Consider the following 19,164-nt stretch of genomic DNA (forward strand, 5'->3'; position numbering starts at 1 on the left):
TTTTAACTTTTTATTACATGTTAAATAAGTGGTTGGTAAGGTCATGACAATGTTTGGTTTTTCAAAACGTAAAATGTTATTCGCTCTCTGTACATTTGTGCAGTCAGTTAGATTATTGCTCTGAAATATGGTCACCATATCAAGCAACACTCGTACACCAGATTGAAGTAGTACAGTTTTTTTTTGGTTTTTTTTTTAAGTTTCTGTGTTTTAAATCAAAATTGGACTATAATAGTCTATCGTGCACGCAAATTTGTACACATTTCAACTGTGATGTTCTTAAAAGAGTCCAAATTAATTTTAACTACCTTGGTCATGACAGTTTTTTTAACGTCTCACTTGAGAGATTAATGTCGGACTTGAAGATTTCTTTTTAGAATGAGTTTTTTTTACTGTTCATAACATGACTTCCTTGATTGTCTAGATGCTTTCTATTTAGGACATCAGTTCTATTTTACATGTGTATGCTCTTTATATACTCTATTTGCTTTTACTATCTAATTAATTTACTCTTGTTATACTTTATCAGAGACATATCACATACATGTATGTGATATATACGTCTATGATTTTATCAATTTGTTATCAATTCTGTGATAAGACCTTTTGGTGTTGAAATTGAAATAAATAATGAATAACTCCATCACGTTGACATTCTTATTTAAGTTGGAAGTTTCATGAAGCAGTCTATAGCCTTACCTGTAATTATCTCTTATTGTTCTACCTTTCACACCTAGTATCACTTGGTCAACAAAATACCTTACCTTTGGTTAACCTGTGTACAACAAGATTTCAAGATTTTTTATTTCACTCTGACACACTTAAGTGTGTAACAAGAGGTCAAACAATATATATCAATTGTATAACATGGCAACGAGAGTAGATGGACATATTGACATATTAAACAGGCTGTAATGAAATGATGACATTTTCATATACACAATAATACATTTTTGTTTTTTAACTTTAAATTTAACTTTAGAATTATTTGTAATTTTGCAAGAAATATACTTATCCTTTTTATTAATCGTACAGTACATATTGCAAAGCATATCCTTTCATTTTTTTTAAATGATCTTTTTAGTATTTCGGTACAAATTTTCCCCTAATCTGACAAAGAAATTCTTTTTTTTTTTACATTTAAACAAATAATGATATTCATCTCCTACTTCATCCTCATTACATAGTGTACATTTTCTTTCATCGCGGGGGATTCCTATCCAACGACCAGTTTCCCTAGGCAAAGGGAAGTTTGATGTACGGAACTTACAAAACACTATGCGATCCGGGATCCCTTTTATTTAATTTAGTCAAGTATTTCTCAAAACCAAAGTTAGATTAAAATAATAGATATTTTTGCCCCCTACTACTCTTCTCGAACAAACCATGCACTTTTGAATAAAATGATCATTTAGCTTTTGTTTTACTATATGTTTCAGTTTTTGCCGATCTAAACTAGTAATTTTTCGGAAAGACCATATGTACATACGTCAAACCTAAGTCAATGAGTGTTGTTTTTACAAATTGTAACCATTTTGAATGAAATACATCCATTTCATGCATTGCATATATAATGTCATATAATTTACTTGATAATTTTTCATCTGTAATTACTTTGTGTCAAAATAAAATAATTATACTTTTAATTATATTTACTAATGGGAAGCGTCCTGATTCCCCGTATACCATGTGATTTGGGGTACCTTTTCTTATATTAAGTATTTTTTTTATAAACTTCAAATGAATTGTCTCTAGGCAGGTAATATTTTCAAATCCCCAAAATCGCTGATGCGTATAGCAATATAGGTGATATTAGTGTATCAAATAGTGTAAACTGTAGGTCAATTGCTAAATTGATATTTCTGATTTTCCTATACACTGCAAATACAGAGCAACCCGCTTATTTGCATAGCCCTTTTTCCATGACAAAATATGCAAATAACCGGAGTATTCATATAGGCGGAGTTGGGTTTTGGGTCTTATACACATGTAGATCGTCAGGTAGGTATTCAAAATGGGAGCTATATGATTGTTTACGTTATTTGCATTAAAAATATGTTTAAAAAAAACATTATTTAAAATAAAATAGTAAATACGAAAAATATAGATTGTTATTCTTTGTGAATGTACAAATAAAAATATTTGCATACAGCCATACACTTCATTGTTTACTACTTGTCACTTTGGGTCGGATATCGGTCATACACACATGTACGTGGGTTGGCACTACCATGTACAATGTCATCGTTTCAATTAACATTCATTATCATCTCGAGGTGCGTTGTGTACCTGCTATGAATATATTAGTTGTTTGATCATAGTTGATGAACTGCTGAAGCAATAGACTGTCATAATGACCGTGACATGTGTATATTGTTGTTTAGGTTTGCTTAGGAAAATGGTGCACACACAAAGAGTTGTCGTTCATTACACATATACCCCCACAATGCAACACGCCTAGTAAACAATCATGGTGATCGCAACATGCCTCAGCGAGTGTTCAAGTGCACAGAACACAGGTTTGGATCGATGCTATAATAAATAAACAAATCTCATCAAAAGATGAGGCATATAGATATTTTATTCAGTAATTCTTCTGCACAATGCTACTGATAATTATATAATTGGTCTTGATAATAACTAAATGTTGATATTGATGCATCGAACATAACCAGTAATGACGAAGCGTGAACCAATGATTAGATAATGTTGTACATCGTGTCAAATCAATATGCAAGTTCAAACACTTCTCATAAAACTTTTATTACGGAAAAATCACTAAAATCAATTAAAATTTTTCGATTTTTTTGAATTTTTATATGCATATAAGCGAGAGTCAGTGTTTTAGTCGATGCAAATACACGGGATTAAAATACAAAGATAAAGAAGAAAAAAATTGGGACCTAAGAATTTTATTCAAATAAGCGGGATATTCAAATAAGCGATATGCAAATAAGTGGGCTCCTCTCTAATGCTTTTCTAGCTTGGTCTGCCAATTTCTTTTTTGCCTTAGCAAAGTTTCCAGTGTGGTGAAACAATAATCCAAGGTATAGATAAGAATCTACAATTTCAATGTCTTGTACTCTATACACGTAATATGACCAGTGTATATTAAATGTCTTAAAGGTAGACTACAGCGGTAATATTGTTTATTTGACACGATATTCATCTTGGTTTCCATCGTAATGCGTCGACTCCTATGATCCCCCATTTTTTATCACACTAAGATCAATGGACCATGTGACTTGACTTGGTTTTTTGTGAGCGTGTTATTTTTTCTATACAAAGATACAGACAGATTTATAGCCGTATCTATTTAATTTTCACCTCCTTATAAAATTATTTGTTGTTGCTATATTTCTTTTTTTGATGTTCAGTAAGTATTTTTAACTAAATCTCGTTTCGATAAAAATGAGCTCCGCAAAATATTCTACCGAACGGTTATTAGACGGTCTGCAAGTGAAAATAGGTAAACGCAAGTGCTACGGTAATGCTACGATGAGTGGACGCAAACGGTACGGAAGTGTTACGTAAGTGCGACATTAATGCTACGGAAGTGCTACGGAAATGGTACGGAAGTGCGAAGGTAATGCTACAGAAGTGCTACGGAAACACTACACTACAATCGGAACTGCGAAAGTACACAGGTCTGTAATATATTCACAAAATCAGGAATTGTACCTGTACACTCAATCTGTAAAATTTCAGTAATTGTACTGACGAGTTGGAATACAATATCTAATACAAGATATTTATTAAGTTATATCATTTAAACAAATCTTCCCTTAAAAACTTACACAATGGCAGCCTCTAGTACTTGTTTGTACACAGGGGGAATCCGGTCCTCCTCCTTACACCATCCTGGGATTTCAAACTTGGCTGTGTCCTGAACCAGAGATTGTAGTCCTTGCTGGGATTCTGGGGTGGCTGCTGGCTGGGGGACTGGCTGTGTGGCAGGCTCTACAAACATACAGATCATCAGTAATAACTCCAACCTCAGGATTTACACAGGCTGTGTGGCAGGCTCTACAAACATACAGATCATCAGTAATAACTCCAACCTCAGGATTTACACAGGCTGTGTGGTAGGCTCTATAAACAATCTAATTAAAATAATATCTTGGCACCTACCATTAATGATCTTTACCGAATTTATACAAGTGCAATCTATTATTGTGAAAGCTCACCGGCAGCAGCAATTACACTATGCACTAATTTTTTATGTATGTATAAGCATGTCATTTTGAAATTGTACGTCACATAATATGGCTCCTAGACCTCTAATGGATGTATAAACCAAATAAGAAGGGTGTGGACTTACAAACTTTCCAAAACTTACACCAAAAATCTTTAAAGAGGGTTTTTGTGCCAAAAAAAATAAGTCCACTAAGTAATAAATGGTAAAATGCCAAAAAAAAACATGATTTTGCCATAACATCACTCCTGGACATCTAATGAATGCATAAACCAAATTAGAAGGGTGTGAGAGCATAATTTTGGACTTACACAAAAACCTTTAAAGTGGATTTTGGTGCTAAAAAGTTAAGTTCACAAAAAGGTAAAATGAGAAAAAAATCACAATTTTTTTCTGCATGATTTTGCGATAACATTACTTTTGGTTTGTTTTTGTTTAACGTCCTATTAACAGCCAGGGTCATTTAAGGACGTGCCAGGTTTTGGAGGTGGAGGAAAGCCGGAGTACCCGGAGAAAAACCACCGGCCTACGGTCAGTACCTGGCAACTGCCCCACGTAGGTTTCGAACTCACAACCCAGTGGTGGAGGGCTAGTGATAAAGTGTCGGTACACCTTAACCACTCGGCCACCGCGGCCCCCTAGACATTACTCCTAGACCTCTAATGAATGCATAAACCAAATTAGAAGGGTGTGAGGTGTATACTTATGGACTTAGAAGCTTTCCAAAAACTGATCCCAAAAACTTTAAAGTGGGGTGGGACGCCGACACCGATGCCGACGTGACAGCATTAGCTCACGGTTACTCGTAACCGGTGAGCTAATAATAAGACTGATTTAACTTATTTTCATCTTTCCTCTTCTCCAATTAATGTGAAATTTGACAAAGCTCCCTATAGAAACTTTGTAAGGAACAGTGATAACAATTACAAACTTCCACTTAAAATTCAAATGATCCATGAAGAGATTTTTGAAAATACATGATGAAATGTAGTAATAACAAATTTAAACTGTCAAAAAACAAGATGGCCACCTGTTGGCCATTTTGTTTTCCACCTGTTGGCCATTTTGTTTTCCAACCCATCTCACAATAGATTACTCACAACTATAGGGACCAAGGAAAACATACATAGGTATGAAATTTGAGAAAGCTCCTACTCTACTTTTCAAGAAACAGCAATAACAAGGATTAACCCGTTTAAAATGTTTGTCCCTACCCACAATTATATGATCCTGACGAGGCTAATGTGTATATATTATAATTATTCATAACATAAAGGAGTTAGAGGAAGATATAAAGAAGGCATAAATTTTTCTTGAACATGGTAATCAGTTACCGACAGTGAAGAGCTCAGACAACTCTTCAACAGGCTGGGTCCACTGGCGAGCCTGTTGACTCTGGTGGAAGGTGTGATGATGGGTCTGGGTGGTCACAGGTAGCTCCTTTAATGCTGGACGATGGAATGTTTTTGCCTTGTTAGGTGCTTTCAGGTCTGAACACTCCATCATCATGGACATCAAATCTGGGTAGAAAAAATTTGACTAGAAATGTTATTCACATACAAAACAATACCCTCTACATGATAACCAAACCATTGCAGCCATAGTCATTATTTTAAGTTAGAATAAATGATACTGCCAGGTTTAAAACATATACATTTCCGCTTAATGTCTCCAACAAATTTTCCCTACATTGACAAATATCTAATAGATAATTTATATACCTTTTTTCTCTTCCTTGTTTTGGCCTTTAGTTTGATTCCCACCACTTTGTGGTTCAGGCACGGCCTGTGACAGACTCTGTTTGTCTTCAGTAGCTGTGTCCGTTACAGGAGCCGTCACATTTGTACATGGACCTGCCATAAAGTCCCCAAAACCATCATCTTCTTGCTCTGCAACATCTGCAATGATCGTATTCTTCTTAAATTCTATTTAACTTTTAATTGTTTTCAAGCCAAATGAAGGTACGAGTAATTGAAATTGAACATAATTACTTGACACTAAACATGTTCCTGGATTTAAACTCCATTAAATAGCATGATGCCATGATCATAAAAATCTGTATAATATTTTTGAAATTATTTATTTCACAAAAATGATGACATTCAAAATGCAATGATTGATCCTAAAGTGACAAATTTTTAATAATGAAATTCTGCACATTCCAGTAATAACCTCAGGATTTGTGTACTGTTTTGTTCTCTATAAATCAATATCTGCAAATTGATTGAATTCCCCATTCCTCATTGAGACAACAGGAAAACGATTTTGCCATAAAAAAATGCAAATTAAAACAAAATATAGTACATTACAATGGTATGAAACCTAGGAATGAATTTTATGTTATCCAAATGTTATTGCTCACCTTCTTTTTTTGGAGTGAGATCTTTCTTTGGTTTAGGTTTTTCCACTTTACCAAACATGGACTCCATAAGTCCTTTGGAGAACTTATCTGTATCCACATGAATTGGACGACCAAATGCTTGTAGCTTCTGTTTTTGAGCTAGGAACTGTTTTTCCTTCCGCTGCTTTTCCTCCAGTTGTCGAAGTTGCTCTGCAGACATTGTGCTAGGTCTGTGAAGTGGGCCTGATACTTGATGACTAGGTGCTCTAGAAAGAATAGCAATATATTATGTATAGATGTATATGATGAAAAAGAAATTAAAGCTTTTTTTCCTTTTACAATGTATATATATATAAATATATATCCAAAAATGTACGCCTGAAGAAGCCTGAGAGGGCAGAAAGGCCTTGCGACAAAGTCTGTTTTTTTGTTATTTTTTATATACATCATATATATCCAATATAAGATGGACGGACAGGTAAATATATATACACTATTATGCTTTTTTCAGACTAACACTAATTTAATATATATATTTTGACTCAATTTTGATATTAAAGCATGTGAATGAATATTTTCTATAATTTTACATTATGGACATATAATAAAAAAAATAATCATTTCTCATTCTGTAATGTTAATTTCCTTTTATTTAAATCAGTTAGCAGAGTTTGCACTGCAGCCATCACTACAGCCATTTGAAGCATAGAAAATAGAATGATGCCAACTCATTTTTTTTAATTTACTTACCGTTGTCTGAAGTTGTCAGCCATTTTTTGTGTGTAAGCAGGAGGAGGAACACCGGGACCATCAGGTGGTCTCATACCCATTTGCTACAAGTAATATCATGCGATTATTATAACCGGGTAGTGTCAGAGCATGTGTCTGCTGTGAATACCACAGAATGCATGAGGAAAATAATCAAAGTACTGGAAGTACTGTAAACGAACATTATTGTTTAATGCAAAATCAGTAATCTTCTAAGTTTAAAGTCGATAAATTTACTGATATTGGTGTAGGAATTAATTGCAAATTATTTGAAATGTTTGCAGCTGTTCTGATATGATTGAACACATGCATATTTCTGTAAGGTCCTGGTTGAAATTGGAAGTCTGTTGATCTATCTTGGATGGATTAAAATAAAATATGTCTTCTTTCTTTCGGGAAGGCATCATCAGTTATAATACAGACAGGACTCTGTGACCTTATTGATGACAACTTCTAATATGCACTAAATTTAGGCTAGTTCCATCGTTAGTTTTGCATATTTCAACTTAATATGATGAAACACACATAAAGAACTACTGAAAACCAAAACCAGAGCTGGTAATCAAGGCCCGGATTAGGAATGTATCCTATTGAAACTGTACTCAAGCATGTATGGTACATGTACTTCAAAACAAAAAAACTTGACTCCTTTTGTTCAGGAATCATTTGATGTTAATAAATCTTTATATGAGAAGATATACTTCTGGTATAATTACAGTATTGTACACAATGTGATAAAGAATAACAACCATATAAAGACTATCTTCATCAAATAATTCAGCAAACAGGAAAAGAAAACTTCAAGCTTCATTTTCAACTTCAAAGCTGATAAAGGTTACAGTCCATTCGATGGGATGACACATTTCCTATTTATTGTCCCTTTCCAATGTTGACCATCCAATCATAGTGAACCACACAGTTCATCAATGTAATTGCACAAATCACATCCTTTATGTGGAGAGAACAGTTTTCGGGGTGTTATAAGATTCCATAACTGTATGCAAATTTGTGAATCATTCCATATCTATATCTATATATATACCGTACGTGTATATATTTACACATATCAAAATTGGAATGACATAGGAGATTTGCAAGTTTAAGTTCACCATCAGTCATGGGAGGTTTACGTAAAATGTTATATTTACCGGGGTAATTAGTAATTTTGATTATATATTTATCAAGCTCTATTCTGTACTTTCTACCAGTGCTTATATTAGAGAATGGACACAATTATATGTTCTCCAATGTCAAAATTAATCATATGTAAAATATTAGGGGTTTATTTGACGGAGACATATTCAAAATTTTTGTAATCATTCGCCATTCGAGGCCTGATTGCCGTCATATTTGAATTACCAAAATGGACCTGAAATCAATATTTTAAAAAAGAAAATGATCTGTGACTTCAATATTTCATAAAAATAATTTAATACATCGTTTATTCACTTCATTCAGATCTTCAGACACCACATAATTTTTGAAGTCATATATAGAAATATATGAACCATTTTGTTATTGATTAATAGTTCACACAAGTAAGCACTAGATGTAAGCAGTAAGTATATGTACTGCTATCTACTGGCATGACTTTGAGTACAGTAGACTACACTCGCTTTGTGGATATTGACAGGATAACATATATTTACATACTAATTCAATTTTAGAATTGTAACTGAAATCTTGTAACAGCATATGGCACAAATAGTCATCTGAACATTTGTTGTATATTGAAAAAATATTTAAGGTAAATATTAACTCATTTGCTTGACTTCAATTTTCAGTTTATCAATTCATCGATTACTCTGTGTTTGAAGTATGGTGTAGTGAGAATTTCAAGTCTTGATCATGACTTGATGAAAATTCTAAATTAACAAATTATTAAAATAAATTTGTTTGAAAAATAACACAAGTTCAACATCAATATTATATAGATTATCAATCACAATATATCAGAAGTTATCAAACTACAGATAACAATTAACGGCTGAATATCAAATTAAGTGAATATCACAAGTATTTTAACATTTGCTTTTAGATAATCCGGATTTCCGTCTTTAAAAAAATTTACCTAGTAGACGTAGTGCATAGTAAACGTAGCCATGTAACAGCTGATTTTAATCAGATTTACTTAGCATGAACTTAACACCGTCTCAGTAGTTCGTCGCAATCGAAAATTTGGTCTCGAATTTGGTATTTTACAAATTATTTCAAAATACTTTCAGGTAAATGAAAAAAAATTCTCGTAAAAATGTCGATTTTGGGTCCACTATCGGCCATTTCGGTAATTCAACTCTAACGACAATCGGGCCGCGATTCGCAAATGAATAATTAATTTAAAATTCGGTCAAATAAACCTCTAATATTTTATATATGATACAATCAGGCATTGCAGAACATATATTTTGGTCAATCCTCTGAAAATAATGCCAATTTATATTATAATTAAGCCCCATTTTTCTTCGTTTCGGTATTTCAAGTCTGCTTCACATGTGGTCCGTTTCAGTAAATATTCTCGTCTTTGCCGAAATAAAAACAAGCTATATAATTGTTCATTTTAAACATGACAACAACTGCCAACCACACGTATCCAAAAATGTTATTGTTGATATCATCTGAATATTGCCGTAGTTATCTGTCACTTCGATTGTAAACCCCATGCCATAGTGAAGGAAGAACCGACCAATCAAATTGGTTTATTTTTGATTTCCGTAATCTTGCAGTTACCTCCCTTACAACAGTAAATATGTTCCAAGTATCGCCTACAACAAGCAATCCTGTGCACATAACAAGATATTATCATTTGCATTTGATTTATTGGGTCATTTTCGTCAAAGGAAAATGGTATCTGGAAATCGATGACAACTTGAACGCTATGACCAGTCACCCTGACCACAAATGCCACCTAATTGTAAGCCTATACACATGTACAGTTCTTTCTCGCAAACACGTACAGTAACCTATAGTATGATACACTGTATCGTCTCGTATGCCGTCATTGATATATTTCTTTCTCTAAATTATAGAAATACACACCTAGTTGATAATAATGTAACATTCTAGAATATATATATTACACATTTAAGTAAATCGCGGACAAATTTGCAGATCTATGCTATAATGTCAGCCGTTTTGGAATGAACACAGAAGAGCAAAACTTTCTAAACATTCGGAGACTAATGCGCCTGCGCAATAGTTGTTTACATAAATATATTGACCTGGAGTTATTCGCAAAGTTCAGGTTCATTTAGTCTTCTCATTTCGCTAGCGTTATGCATTTCTCAAATCGTAGGCATCTTGAAAACATCTACTGAATATATTTCAACCTTTTCGGTAAAATTACTATATAAAACGAAGATGTTTTTGCAAGTAAATTATTTGAAGCGTAAGGCAATGGGGGCAGCCATATTTCATTGAAACAGACAGTAGATGGCGTATTGGTGAATGTGGTTACCAAATATGGTCATATTTCGCAGTCCAGTTCTTGATGGCAATAACCGAACATTAATGTTCGTTTAAAAACTCTAGAAACAACAAGTTGTACTGCCATACAAAAAAATATCAGTAAATAAATAAGATTTTAAGAGTCTAGCCAGTTTTAGACAATACCTTTCAGACACTTATTTCATAGAGGAAGCACTAGTGTACAAAAGTTATCAAAATATGTACTGAATGCTGATTATCAAATTACCTGCACTGGAAACATCATTTGCTGTGGGGGCATCATATGACTACCAGGAGGCATCATCATCCCAGACTGCATCATGGGCATCATCTGTATCCCTGGCTGCTGAAACTGGGCCATCCTAGGATTTGGCATCATGCCAAAATTTCCTGATAATATGTCAAATTTGAATTTTATTATGAAAAACATATCTTAGACGTATGTTTGTATTACCCAAATAACAACAATAACTGTACACATATGTTAAAGTTAATCTAGGATTGTCTGGTGAAATTAAATCTATGGTCATTTTGCATGCATTATCTTGTAGTATTAAAAATCAGCAAAAAATATTTTAATTACAATCACTGAATGAAATAATTAATGATACAAACCATGTTTAAACTTAAAATTGAGGAAGATACAAATGTAATTACAAATTTGATAAACAATGAATTAATTATAACATAATGATACATTTAAATAATTTCTGTATTTATTGAGATAAATCTTACCTGGTGGTTGTCCAGAGTATCTGATATTTCTGACAAAATACAAAAAGAAAAAAAAGTAGACAACCTCTTGAAACAAGTGGATTTTTAAAATGAGATAAACACACCCAAGACAATAAGTAAGTGATGATTAACATCAGCCATGTACATCATAAACACTGTAATCAAGACTCCTACATATGCATATTCTTCCCCAAAAGAGTACAGGACATTGTGTAAATCATCATATACATGTAGAAAATTAAAAAATCCAACACCCATAAAAATCCCTGTCAACCCCAGAATCAGACATCAACATCCATTGATTACCTTTATACAAACTAATGCTGGAAATTACACATACAATGTACTGTATATATACAATTTTCTCCAGAATGATAACAATCTCTTGCCACTAGCAGCAGTATTAGGCACAGGGAGTGGTGAACGGCACCAACTCGTTAATAGGAAGCAGTCATGAAAAATACCCTCCCCGCATTGGACCTTGATCATGAACTATAGCTACAGGCAATTTCAATGGGGCACTTCAATTTTCAAGTCCTCCAGATTTGGTTCCGATGATCACTCCAGTGTAAGGTATACTTTCCCTTTAGTCTACACTCCTGCAACATTTCAGGATTACATACTCCAACAATGAGAGAGGATAACATACCGTATAGCAGGAAATTTTAGCGGTCATAACATTGGCGATCTGGTCATGAAAATTGAAAGTTAAATATTGGCGGGTTAAAATTTAGCATTTCCCTTAATTCTAGGGTTTTAATTTGGTGTTGAGAATATGTATTACCTACCGATAATTATGTTATGTGCATACATCCTATCCATGTTGATTAAGTGTGTTGTGTATTATCGATCCTCTGTCTCTAAAAACTTATGACAGCTAGTTGCTGTTAGCTATATAAAGTATCCTTAGCCTAGTGGTAGGATGTCAGCCCAAAGTGAGATAGGTGGCTAATTCAAGGTCCAGTGTGCAGAGTTTTTTTCTTACTTTTCAGCATACATCTTACAACAAGGCTAAAGGGAAATTTTATCAGATTGAGCAGGTAATTATAAGCCAACCTTGTACACGTGTACAAGTAGAGAGTATAATGTCACCTTACTAGCTCAGACTAGTGGGAATTTCCCTTTAGCCTAGAGGTAGGGATGTTTGCCTCAAAAGTGAAAGGTCACTTGTTTGAAGCCCGGCACGGACAGGGTATTTTCGTTACTCCTTATCCTATCAATTGAAGGCTTCCTTGGAGCTAAAGAACCTGGGTTGTGGTTGTCTTTATGGGGGCAAAGACTTTGTGAAGGAGGGAGTAGTGTAAAAGTAGAGTACGAGGCAACACCTTATAAGCTCAGACTAGTGGGAATTTCCCTTTAGCCTAGTGGTAGGATGCTTGCCTTGAGAGCGAGAGGTCTCTATAGTTTGAGCCACAGCGTGGGCTTTGTATTTTTCTTTACTCCTTCCCATCAATGCACATGTACGTGTACTGTCTCCACTTTTTACTGTTATGTAACAACACTATAATTATAGTTATTTCGACAGTATATTGGTCTACAAAACATGAATACATATCGAAATGAAAACTTGCAAGATTTCGGATGGTTAACAGACTTTTTATATGTCTTGGAACTACCTAGCCCGAGTTTTCTCTGGCCCTGTCACCATGTCTGGTGTAGGGCCAGAGCGCACTACTATATGAAAACGTGGAATTATCCGACACCGTTTGGTGTCGCTAAGAATTTGATGCAAAAACAATAAAATCGGGTGTGACATTACACCTACCTTACATATATGGATAAATGAGATATTTATGTACCCCAAAACACCCATTTAGTCTCATCTAGGTGTTTTATTTCGTCCGTACAGGCCCTCGCTTTACGCTAGTCAAAATTTCATACTTGACTCGACGCCATATTGCTAACTATGTAGGTCGCGGTCCGCCTAATTACCCTAATCTGTGCGCGATGGAGCGAAAAGAAAAAAAAATACAACATTTACTTTTATATATTTTACCGCTTATAATTTATAAATAATGATTTTTTTAATGGAATATAACATCTTTTGGGAAATAATCAACTTAGTTTTCATAATTTAAACTTTGTAAGAAGAAAAACACAATAAATGATATGTGGTCTTTTCGGTCCATTGCGTTCCGATTTGGGTGGTTAGTCGTACTGTCACTTACAAAATGGCGGGTCAACAGTATGAAATTTTGACTAGCGTAAAGCGAGGGCCTGTACGGACGAAATAAAACACCTAGATGAGACTAAATGGGTGTTTTGGGGTACATAAATATCTCATTTATCCATATATGTAAGGTAGGTGTAATGTCACACCCGATTTTATTGTTTTTGCATCAAATTCTTAGCGACACCAAACGGTGTCGGATAATTCCACGTTTTCATATAGTAGTGCGCTCTGGCCCTACACCAGACATGGTGACAGGGCCAGAGAAAACTCGGGCTAGGAACTACCTAAATGATGAGGACAGAAACTTCTTGCTACCTCAATAATTTACCCTCCCGGTCAATTCCTTCCTAAATTGCAGAAAGCTTGAAAGATTCAAACTTGATAATCTGAAATTGTCAGTTTTATTTTCATAAGTAGAATATGCCCCTAAACCGAGCATTGACATTAATCGCCGACTTGAAAATATATCAATTTCTTGTTATCATACTTCTTCTTATTTTGACTCGCCTCCGTCAATGATGACGATTATCGGAAAGATTCAACCTCCTGTGACCTCTTGCTTATATTTATGTGTATTTATTTAAATTAGACGGCTATGCCGAAAAAATGTTTACCTTACTGTGACAAATAACAGATCCTCAGAGCAGAGATTAATATAGGTCTCTGCTCAGAGCTAATGTTCCTTGTGTTGGTAAAAAAATCTCTCTCTCTTTTTTAATTAGCGCCCCTGTGCATTCAACACTCCACATAATCGTCATTATTGACCGAGGAGAGTTATTATTATTATAAGAAGAAGTATCAATTGTCCTGTTGTCAGTGTTCAGTTTCAGAGTTTGTACTAATGATCAGCTGATGGGAGCGAGCGGGGGGAGACGTCTGTTTTCCAATAACATCAGGCGTATTTCCTATATTGTTAATATTTTTTATCTTAATTCTAAGTGGAATAAACATAAAACTGTTTGGTAATAATGCTTCAACCAGCGAATAGCGAAACAGAAGTGTCAAAAATTACCTGTTGTCAGCCATTCTAGAACTCTTTGACGTTGGACGTACTTCCGGGTAAGATCTAATATGCAAAAGAAACCGTCGTAGTTCCCCGGAATAAGACAAAACGAGTAGCTTATATTGTCCACTTATAATTAAATGCAAAGCAAAGTACATATACATACAGCAAAGAATTATTTTGAGTTTATTTTCGTATGTACTGAATAACTCGGAATTCTGAAGTTGAACATTGAAACTAAAGATACATGTATAGGCTAGTACAGAAATTAGGACGAATGCACGAGAGCAGGAGTCTGTATCTTCACTTTAAGCCTTACGGCTCATAAGGATACATATACATAATAACATAACATATAATCAATCATATGAAATACTAAATAATTCTATCATCAAATAATAAACATGATCTTGTACATTGCATGGACAATATAGATGTTCGAAAACAATTATAGGTACAAGATAAAGAAATTTATAAAGATTGGCGGCTCTAAAGTGACAAATGCAATTTTAAACATAAATACTAATTCATAATTGATGGTGAATAATTGAAGAATCGGCAGCAATTCTGAAAAAGGGGCTAAGTAAAATATATTAGCAAAACAATAGTAGGGTCTATATGTCAAGTGGTGCTGTCAGGGGATGGACTATACAGCAAATGCAGGAGACGGAAAATGTACTAAATTAATGTAATATAACATAAATAGGTAAATGAGATCAAATTAAACTAAGAATGAATTCTGGACCGTGATAACAAGCTTGATTGTAAATACTTTCCGAGATTACATAAATCTTTTCTGTTACGTACAGATAAAAGCTGGACAAGTTTGAATGAAGAAGGGCGATTCCAATAATACTTTTTGATAAACTTTTTACGAATATCTACATAGAGTGGACAGACCAAAATAAAATGGAACTCGTCCTCAACTTGGTTTTGATTACAATAACGACATAATCTATGTGCCCTTTGTATATTACGATACCGGCCTTCTTCTATACAAAGTTGATGCGAGGAGAGTCGAAATTTCGAAATTAATTTGAAATATGCATCTGGAATAGACTTTGTTAAGTAAAATTGTAACGTAAAGCTATCGATCAGGAATTTATACAAAAAACATTTAGACGACCTTTCAAAAAATTCATTCCTTGTTTGAATAAAATTATCAATCAAACGCTGCTTAAAACAATGTAAAAATACAGTTTCGTTATCAACAAATTGGGTTAACCAAACATCACCAAAACCTGATGACAATAGAAGGTTTCTAACTTGGCAACGCCAATTACAATTTCTGTGATTACAATCATTCATTTCTTCATAAACTGACTTAAGAATACAATTGTCACATTTAATTAATTTCAACCAATATTTAATTATTCGACATTTTCTGATAATATGTAAAGGCAGGCGCCCTAACTCCGAGTATAACATTAAAGATGGCGTGCTTTTCTTTACATTTAGGATTCTTCTTAAAAAGTCAAGATGTATTTTTTCTACTTTATCAGCAGCATGAAAACCCCACGTTTCGCAACCATAATTAAGAACGGAAGAAACATAAACATCAAAAACATTTAGTCTAGAATCTACATTGAGAGACAAATTATTACAAATTCTTAATGCATTATGCATACATTTCCGATCTTGTTCAGCAATTTTTTCTTGAGTTTTTGTAAACTTGCCATTAAAGTTTAAAACTACACCAAGATAATTAAATCTGTCAACAATTTCAATTTCATTTCCATCAAATAGAAATTGTTTTTTTCTGTATTAACTGTCAATTGCCACTTACTTATCACTATATTGTTTTAAGGAATCTAGCAACTTCTGCAAGCCAGAGGCAGATTCTGAAAAAAGGACAGTGTCATCTGCATACATTAGAAGAAACAACGAAATATCTCGTAGGAATAAAGCGTCATATGATGTATTAATCAGTTCATTTTCAAAGTCATTCACATATACATGGAGTAAAGAAAGGGAGACAATCCCTCCCTTGCATCAAGCCCCGTGAGCACAGGAAGAAATCAGATAATTCAGACTTGTACCTAACACAAGATTTTAAACCTTCATATAAAGATTTTATAATATTTAATAATTTTCCTCTGATCCATTATGGAAAAGCTTCAAAAATAATTTGTTTCTATTTACACTGTCGAAGGCTTTGCGGTAGTCTACAAAACAACAGTAAAGCTTGCGCTTATTAGACAGCATTTTTTGAATTATACCATGTAAAGCAAAAATAGCATCATTAGTACCATAACCAGGTTTGAACCCGAACTGGGCGTCACTGACGATGTTGTATTCCTTCGACCATTCTAACAATCTAGTGTTTAAAACACATGTAAATAATTTAGATAAACAGCTTACCAAAGTTATTCCTCTATAATTGTTTGTGTCATTGACATCACCTTTTTTGAACAAAGCAAAAATGATACCCTTAGACCAGACGGTAGGGAAGTCACCAGTATCAAAAATGACATTAAATAGTTTTGTGAGAATAGGAATAAATGAGTCCTTATTTTTAACAAAGTATTCATTAAGAATGTTATCAATACCAGGAGATTTACATAATTTAGCACTTTTTAAAACCTTCAATACTTCGTCATTTGTAATAGGAGTATCCAACTCGTCATACACATTTGAATTATCATAGATTTGAGAATTCAATGGAATGTCAGTATCACCATTTTCACTACTACTTACTTTTTTAAAATGTTCAAAAAAATCTCCAATATTCAAATTGGTACTGGGGAAGTTTCATTTTTTCTTGAAATATTGATAAAAAAGTTTTGGATTTCTTCTACGTAGCATACTTATACGGTCACCTTCTGATCTTAAATACTTACGTTTTACAAGACGTTCATGACGTTTATACTTACGCTTAGATTCGACAAGGGACTGTCTGTTAGCAGGACTTATATTGGAATTAAAGGAAGATAATTTCCGTCTATACGAGCGGTAAAGACGCATACATTTATCATCAAACCAAGGTTTATGGACACGATGTTTTATTTTACTGCCAGGCGAAGGGGTAGAAATAGATTTACAACATGGGCTAAATATTTCATTGATAACAGACGAAAAAAGATCAATTCCGTGATCTACGGAAACTATTGATGACTGTATATCATTAACAATGCTATTCAGTACAAGAATGTTGTCATTTAAATTACTATTCATTTGAGCTTCTTCATCAGGATTCCATTTATACAATTTATTAATATTTTACATAACATGCACATTTTATCAACACTTAGACAGCTTCTGTAAGGTACAACTTTGAGGAGCCATAAAAAACAAACCAAGTGACCTAAATCTTTATACTTTATAGATTTGTGACCACAACGGCATGGGCAATGCACCACCAACAGGAAATTTGAATCAGAGAAGGGGCCATTTTGGAAACAGGCCCTTTGGTGATCATATCAAAGGAGTCTCTGTGAATAAGAACATAATCAATAACACTTCACCCCAAATGATTGTAAAACGTCAATTTACCTGTGTTGTCACCAGGTGACCTACCATTACAAACCCGGAGGCCAGTACTTCTACATAGTTCTAACAGTTTACGACCAAATGTATTAACTAGCACTCTAATGGTACGTACATCCCTGACCACGTTACACTCCACGGCAGTAATCAGAACCCTTGGCTAGCGAAGACAGCAAGGAAATGACTCTGGTATCGCTATTAATCACTTTACTGATAATCTACAATTGTTTTAATGTTAAATAGTGATACGAACACAGGCCCAAATTATTGGATATACATATTCATCTAGATAGTATTGATGTACATGTGTCAGGATCCATCTTGCTGTTGCCGTAACTGCTCTGAATAAGAGATTATGAACGTGATTGAAACGTCTTAATCATTATATCTGACATTGACATGTCACTTGAGAATCTTTGTAATGTTCCCCGGAAGGATAGATGGCATTGAGCTACTGTGGATTGAAGTAATCACCTATGGTATTTAACTTGTTGATTTTATTTATAGTCCCACTAAACCCCGTTAGTGATTGGGATACGGCTAATTAATAACCTTGATAATATTGCTGACACACAGACGGAAGTAATTTTGATGACGGCTATTGATTGTTTTAAAAATCTTCATCCTACTTTTCATTAGAGTTGATTAAACATTATTACAAAATACAATTACTGACTATACAAAGATTACTCTATAATTTTCAACATCAGTGGTTCAACTCCCTGATATAACATAAATCCGTATTTCCAATGCTACAGTACATCCAACCTGCTGTGCACGGGGACCCGAGAATGTGTTACAGTCTACCACAGGGACCTGAGAATGTGTTACAGTCTACCACAGGGACCTGAGAATGTGTTACAGTCTACCACAGGGACCTGAGAATGTGTTACAGTCTACCACAGGAGGTAGGCGCGGTCCTACGTCACAAAAAAATAATTGTCAGATAAAAAATTAGCCTCTCCCGAGTATCCTTGACAAGGGAATGAACTCACCGGAACGTGAAAACCGATCTATTT

At 34.2% G+C, this 19,164-nt stretch overlaps 1 protein-coding gene across 3 annotated transcripts in view; it reads right to left on the minus strand.

The window, feature by feature from the left end:
• LOC117333025 (synergin gamma-like) overlaps positions 1-14,738 on the minus strand; it is a 35,446-nt gene extending 20,708 nt beyond the window's left edge. For all 3 annotated transcript variants that reach the window (XM_033892140.1, XM_033892141.1, XM_033892139.1), the window contains exons 1-8: positions 14,669-14,738; positions 11,484-11,512; positions 10,996-11,138; positions 7,287-7,369; positions 6,558-6,802; positions 5,917-6,093; positions 5,530-5,715; positions 3,798-3,960 (exon numbers count right to left, since the gene is read on the minus strand). In XM_033892140.1, coding sequence (XP_033748031.1) covers positions 3,798-3,960; positions 5,530-5,715; positions 5,917-6,093; positions 6,558-6,802; positions 7,287-7,369; positions 10,996-11,138; positions 11,484-11,512; positions 14,669-14,682 — 1,040 coding nt within the window. In that variant the 5' untranslated portion in view covers positions 14,683-14,738. The remainder of the gene's footprint in view (positions 1-3,797; positions 3,961-5,529; positions 5,716-5,916; positions 6,094-6,557; positions 6,803-7,286; positions 7,370-10,995; positions 11,139-11,483; positions 11,513-14,668) is intronic.
• Positions 14,739-19,164: the final 4,426 nt, after the last annotated feature.

The sequence above is a fragment of the Pecten maximus genome, chromosome 8, assembly GCF_902652985.1.
Source record: "Pecten maximus chromosome 8, xPecMax1.1, whole genome shotgun sequence".
NCBI classification, from domain to species: Eukaryota; Metazoa; Mollusca; class Bivalvia; order Pectinida; family Pectinidae; genus Pecten; species Pecten maximus.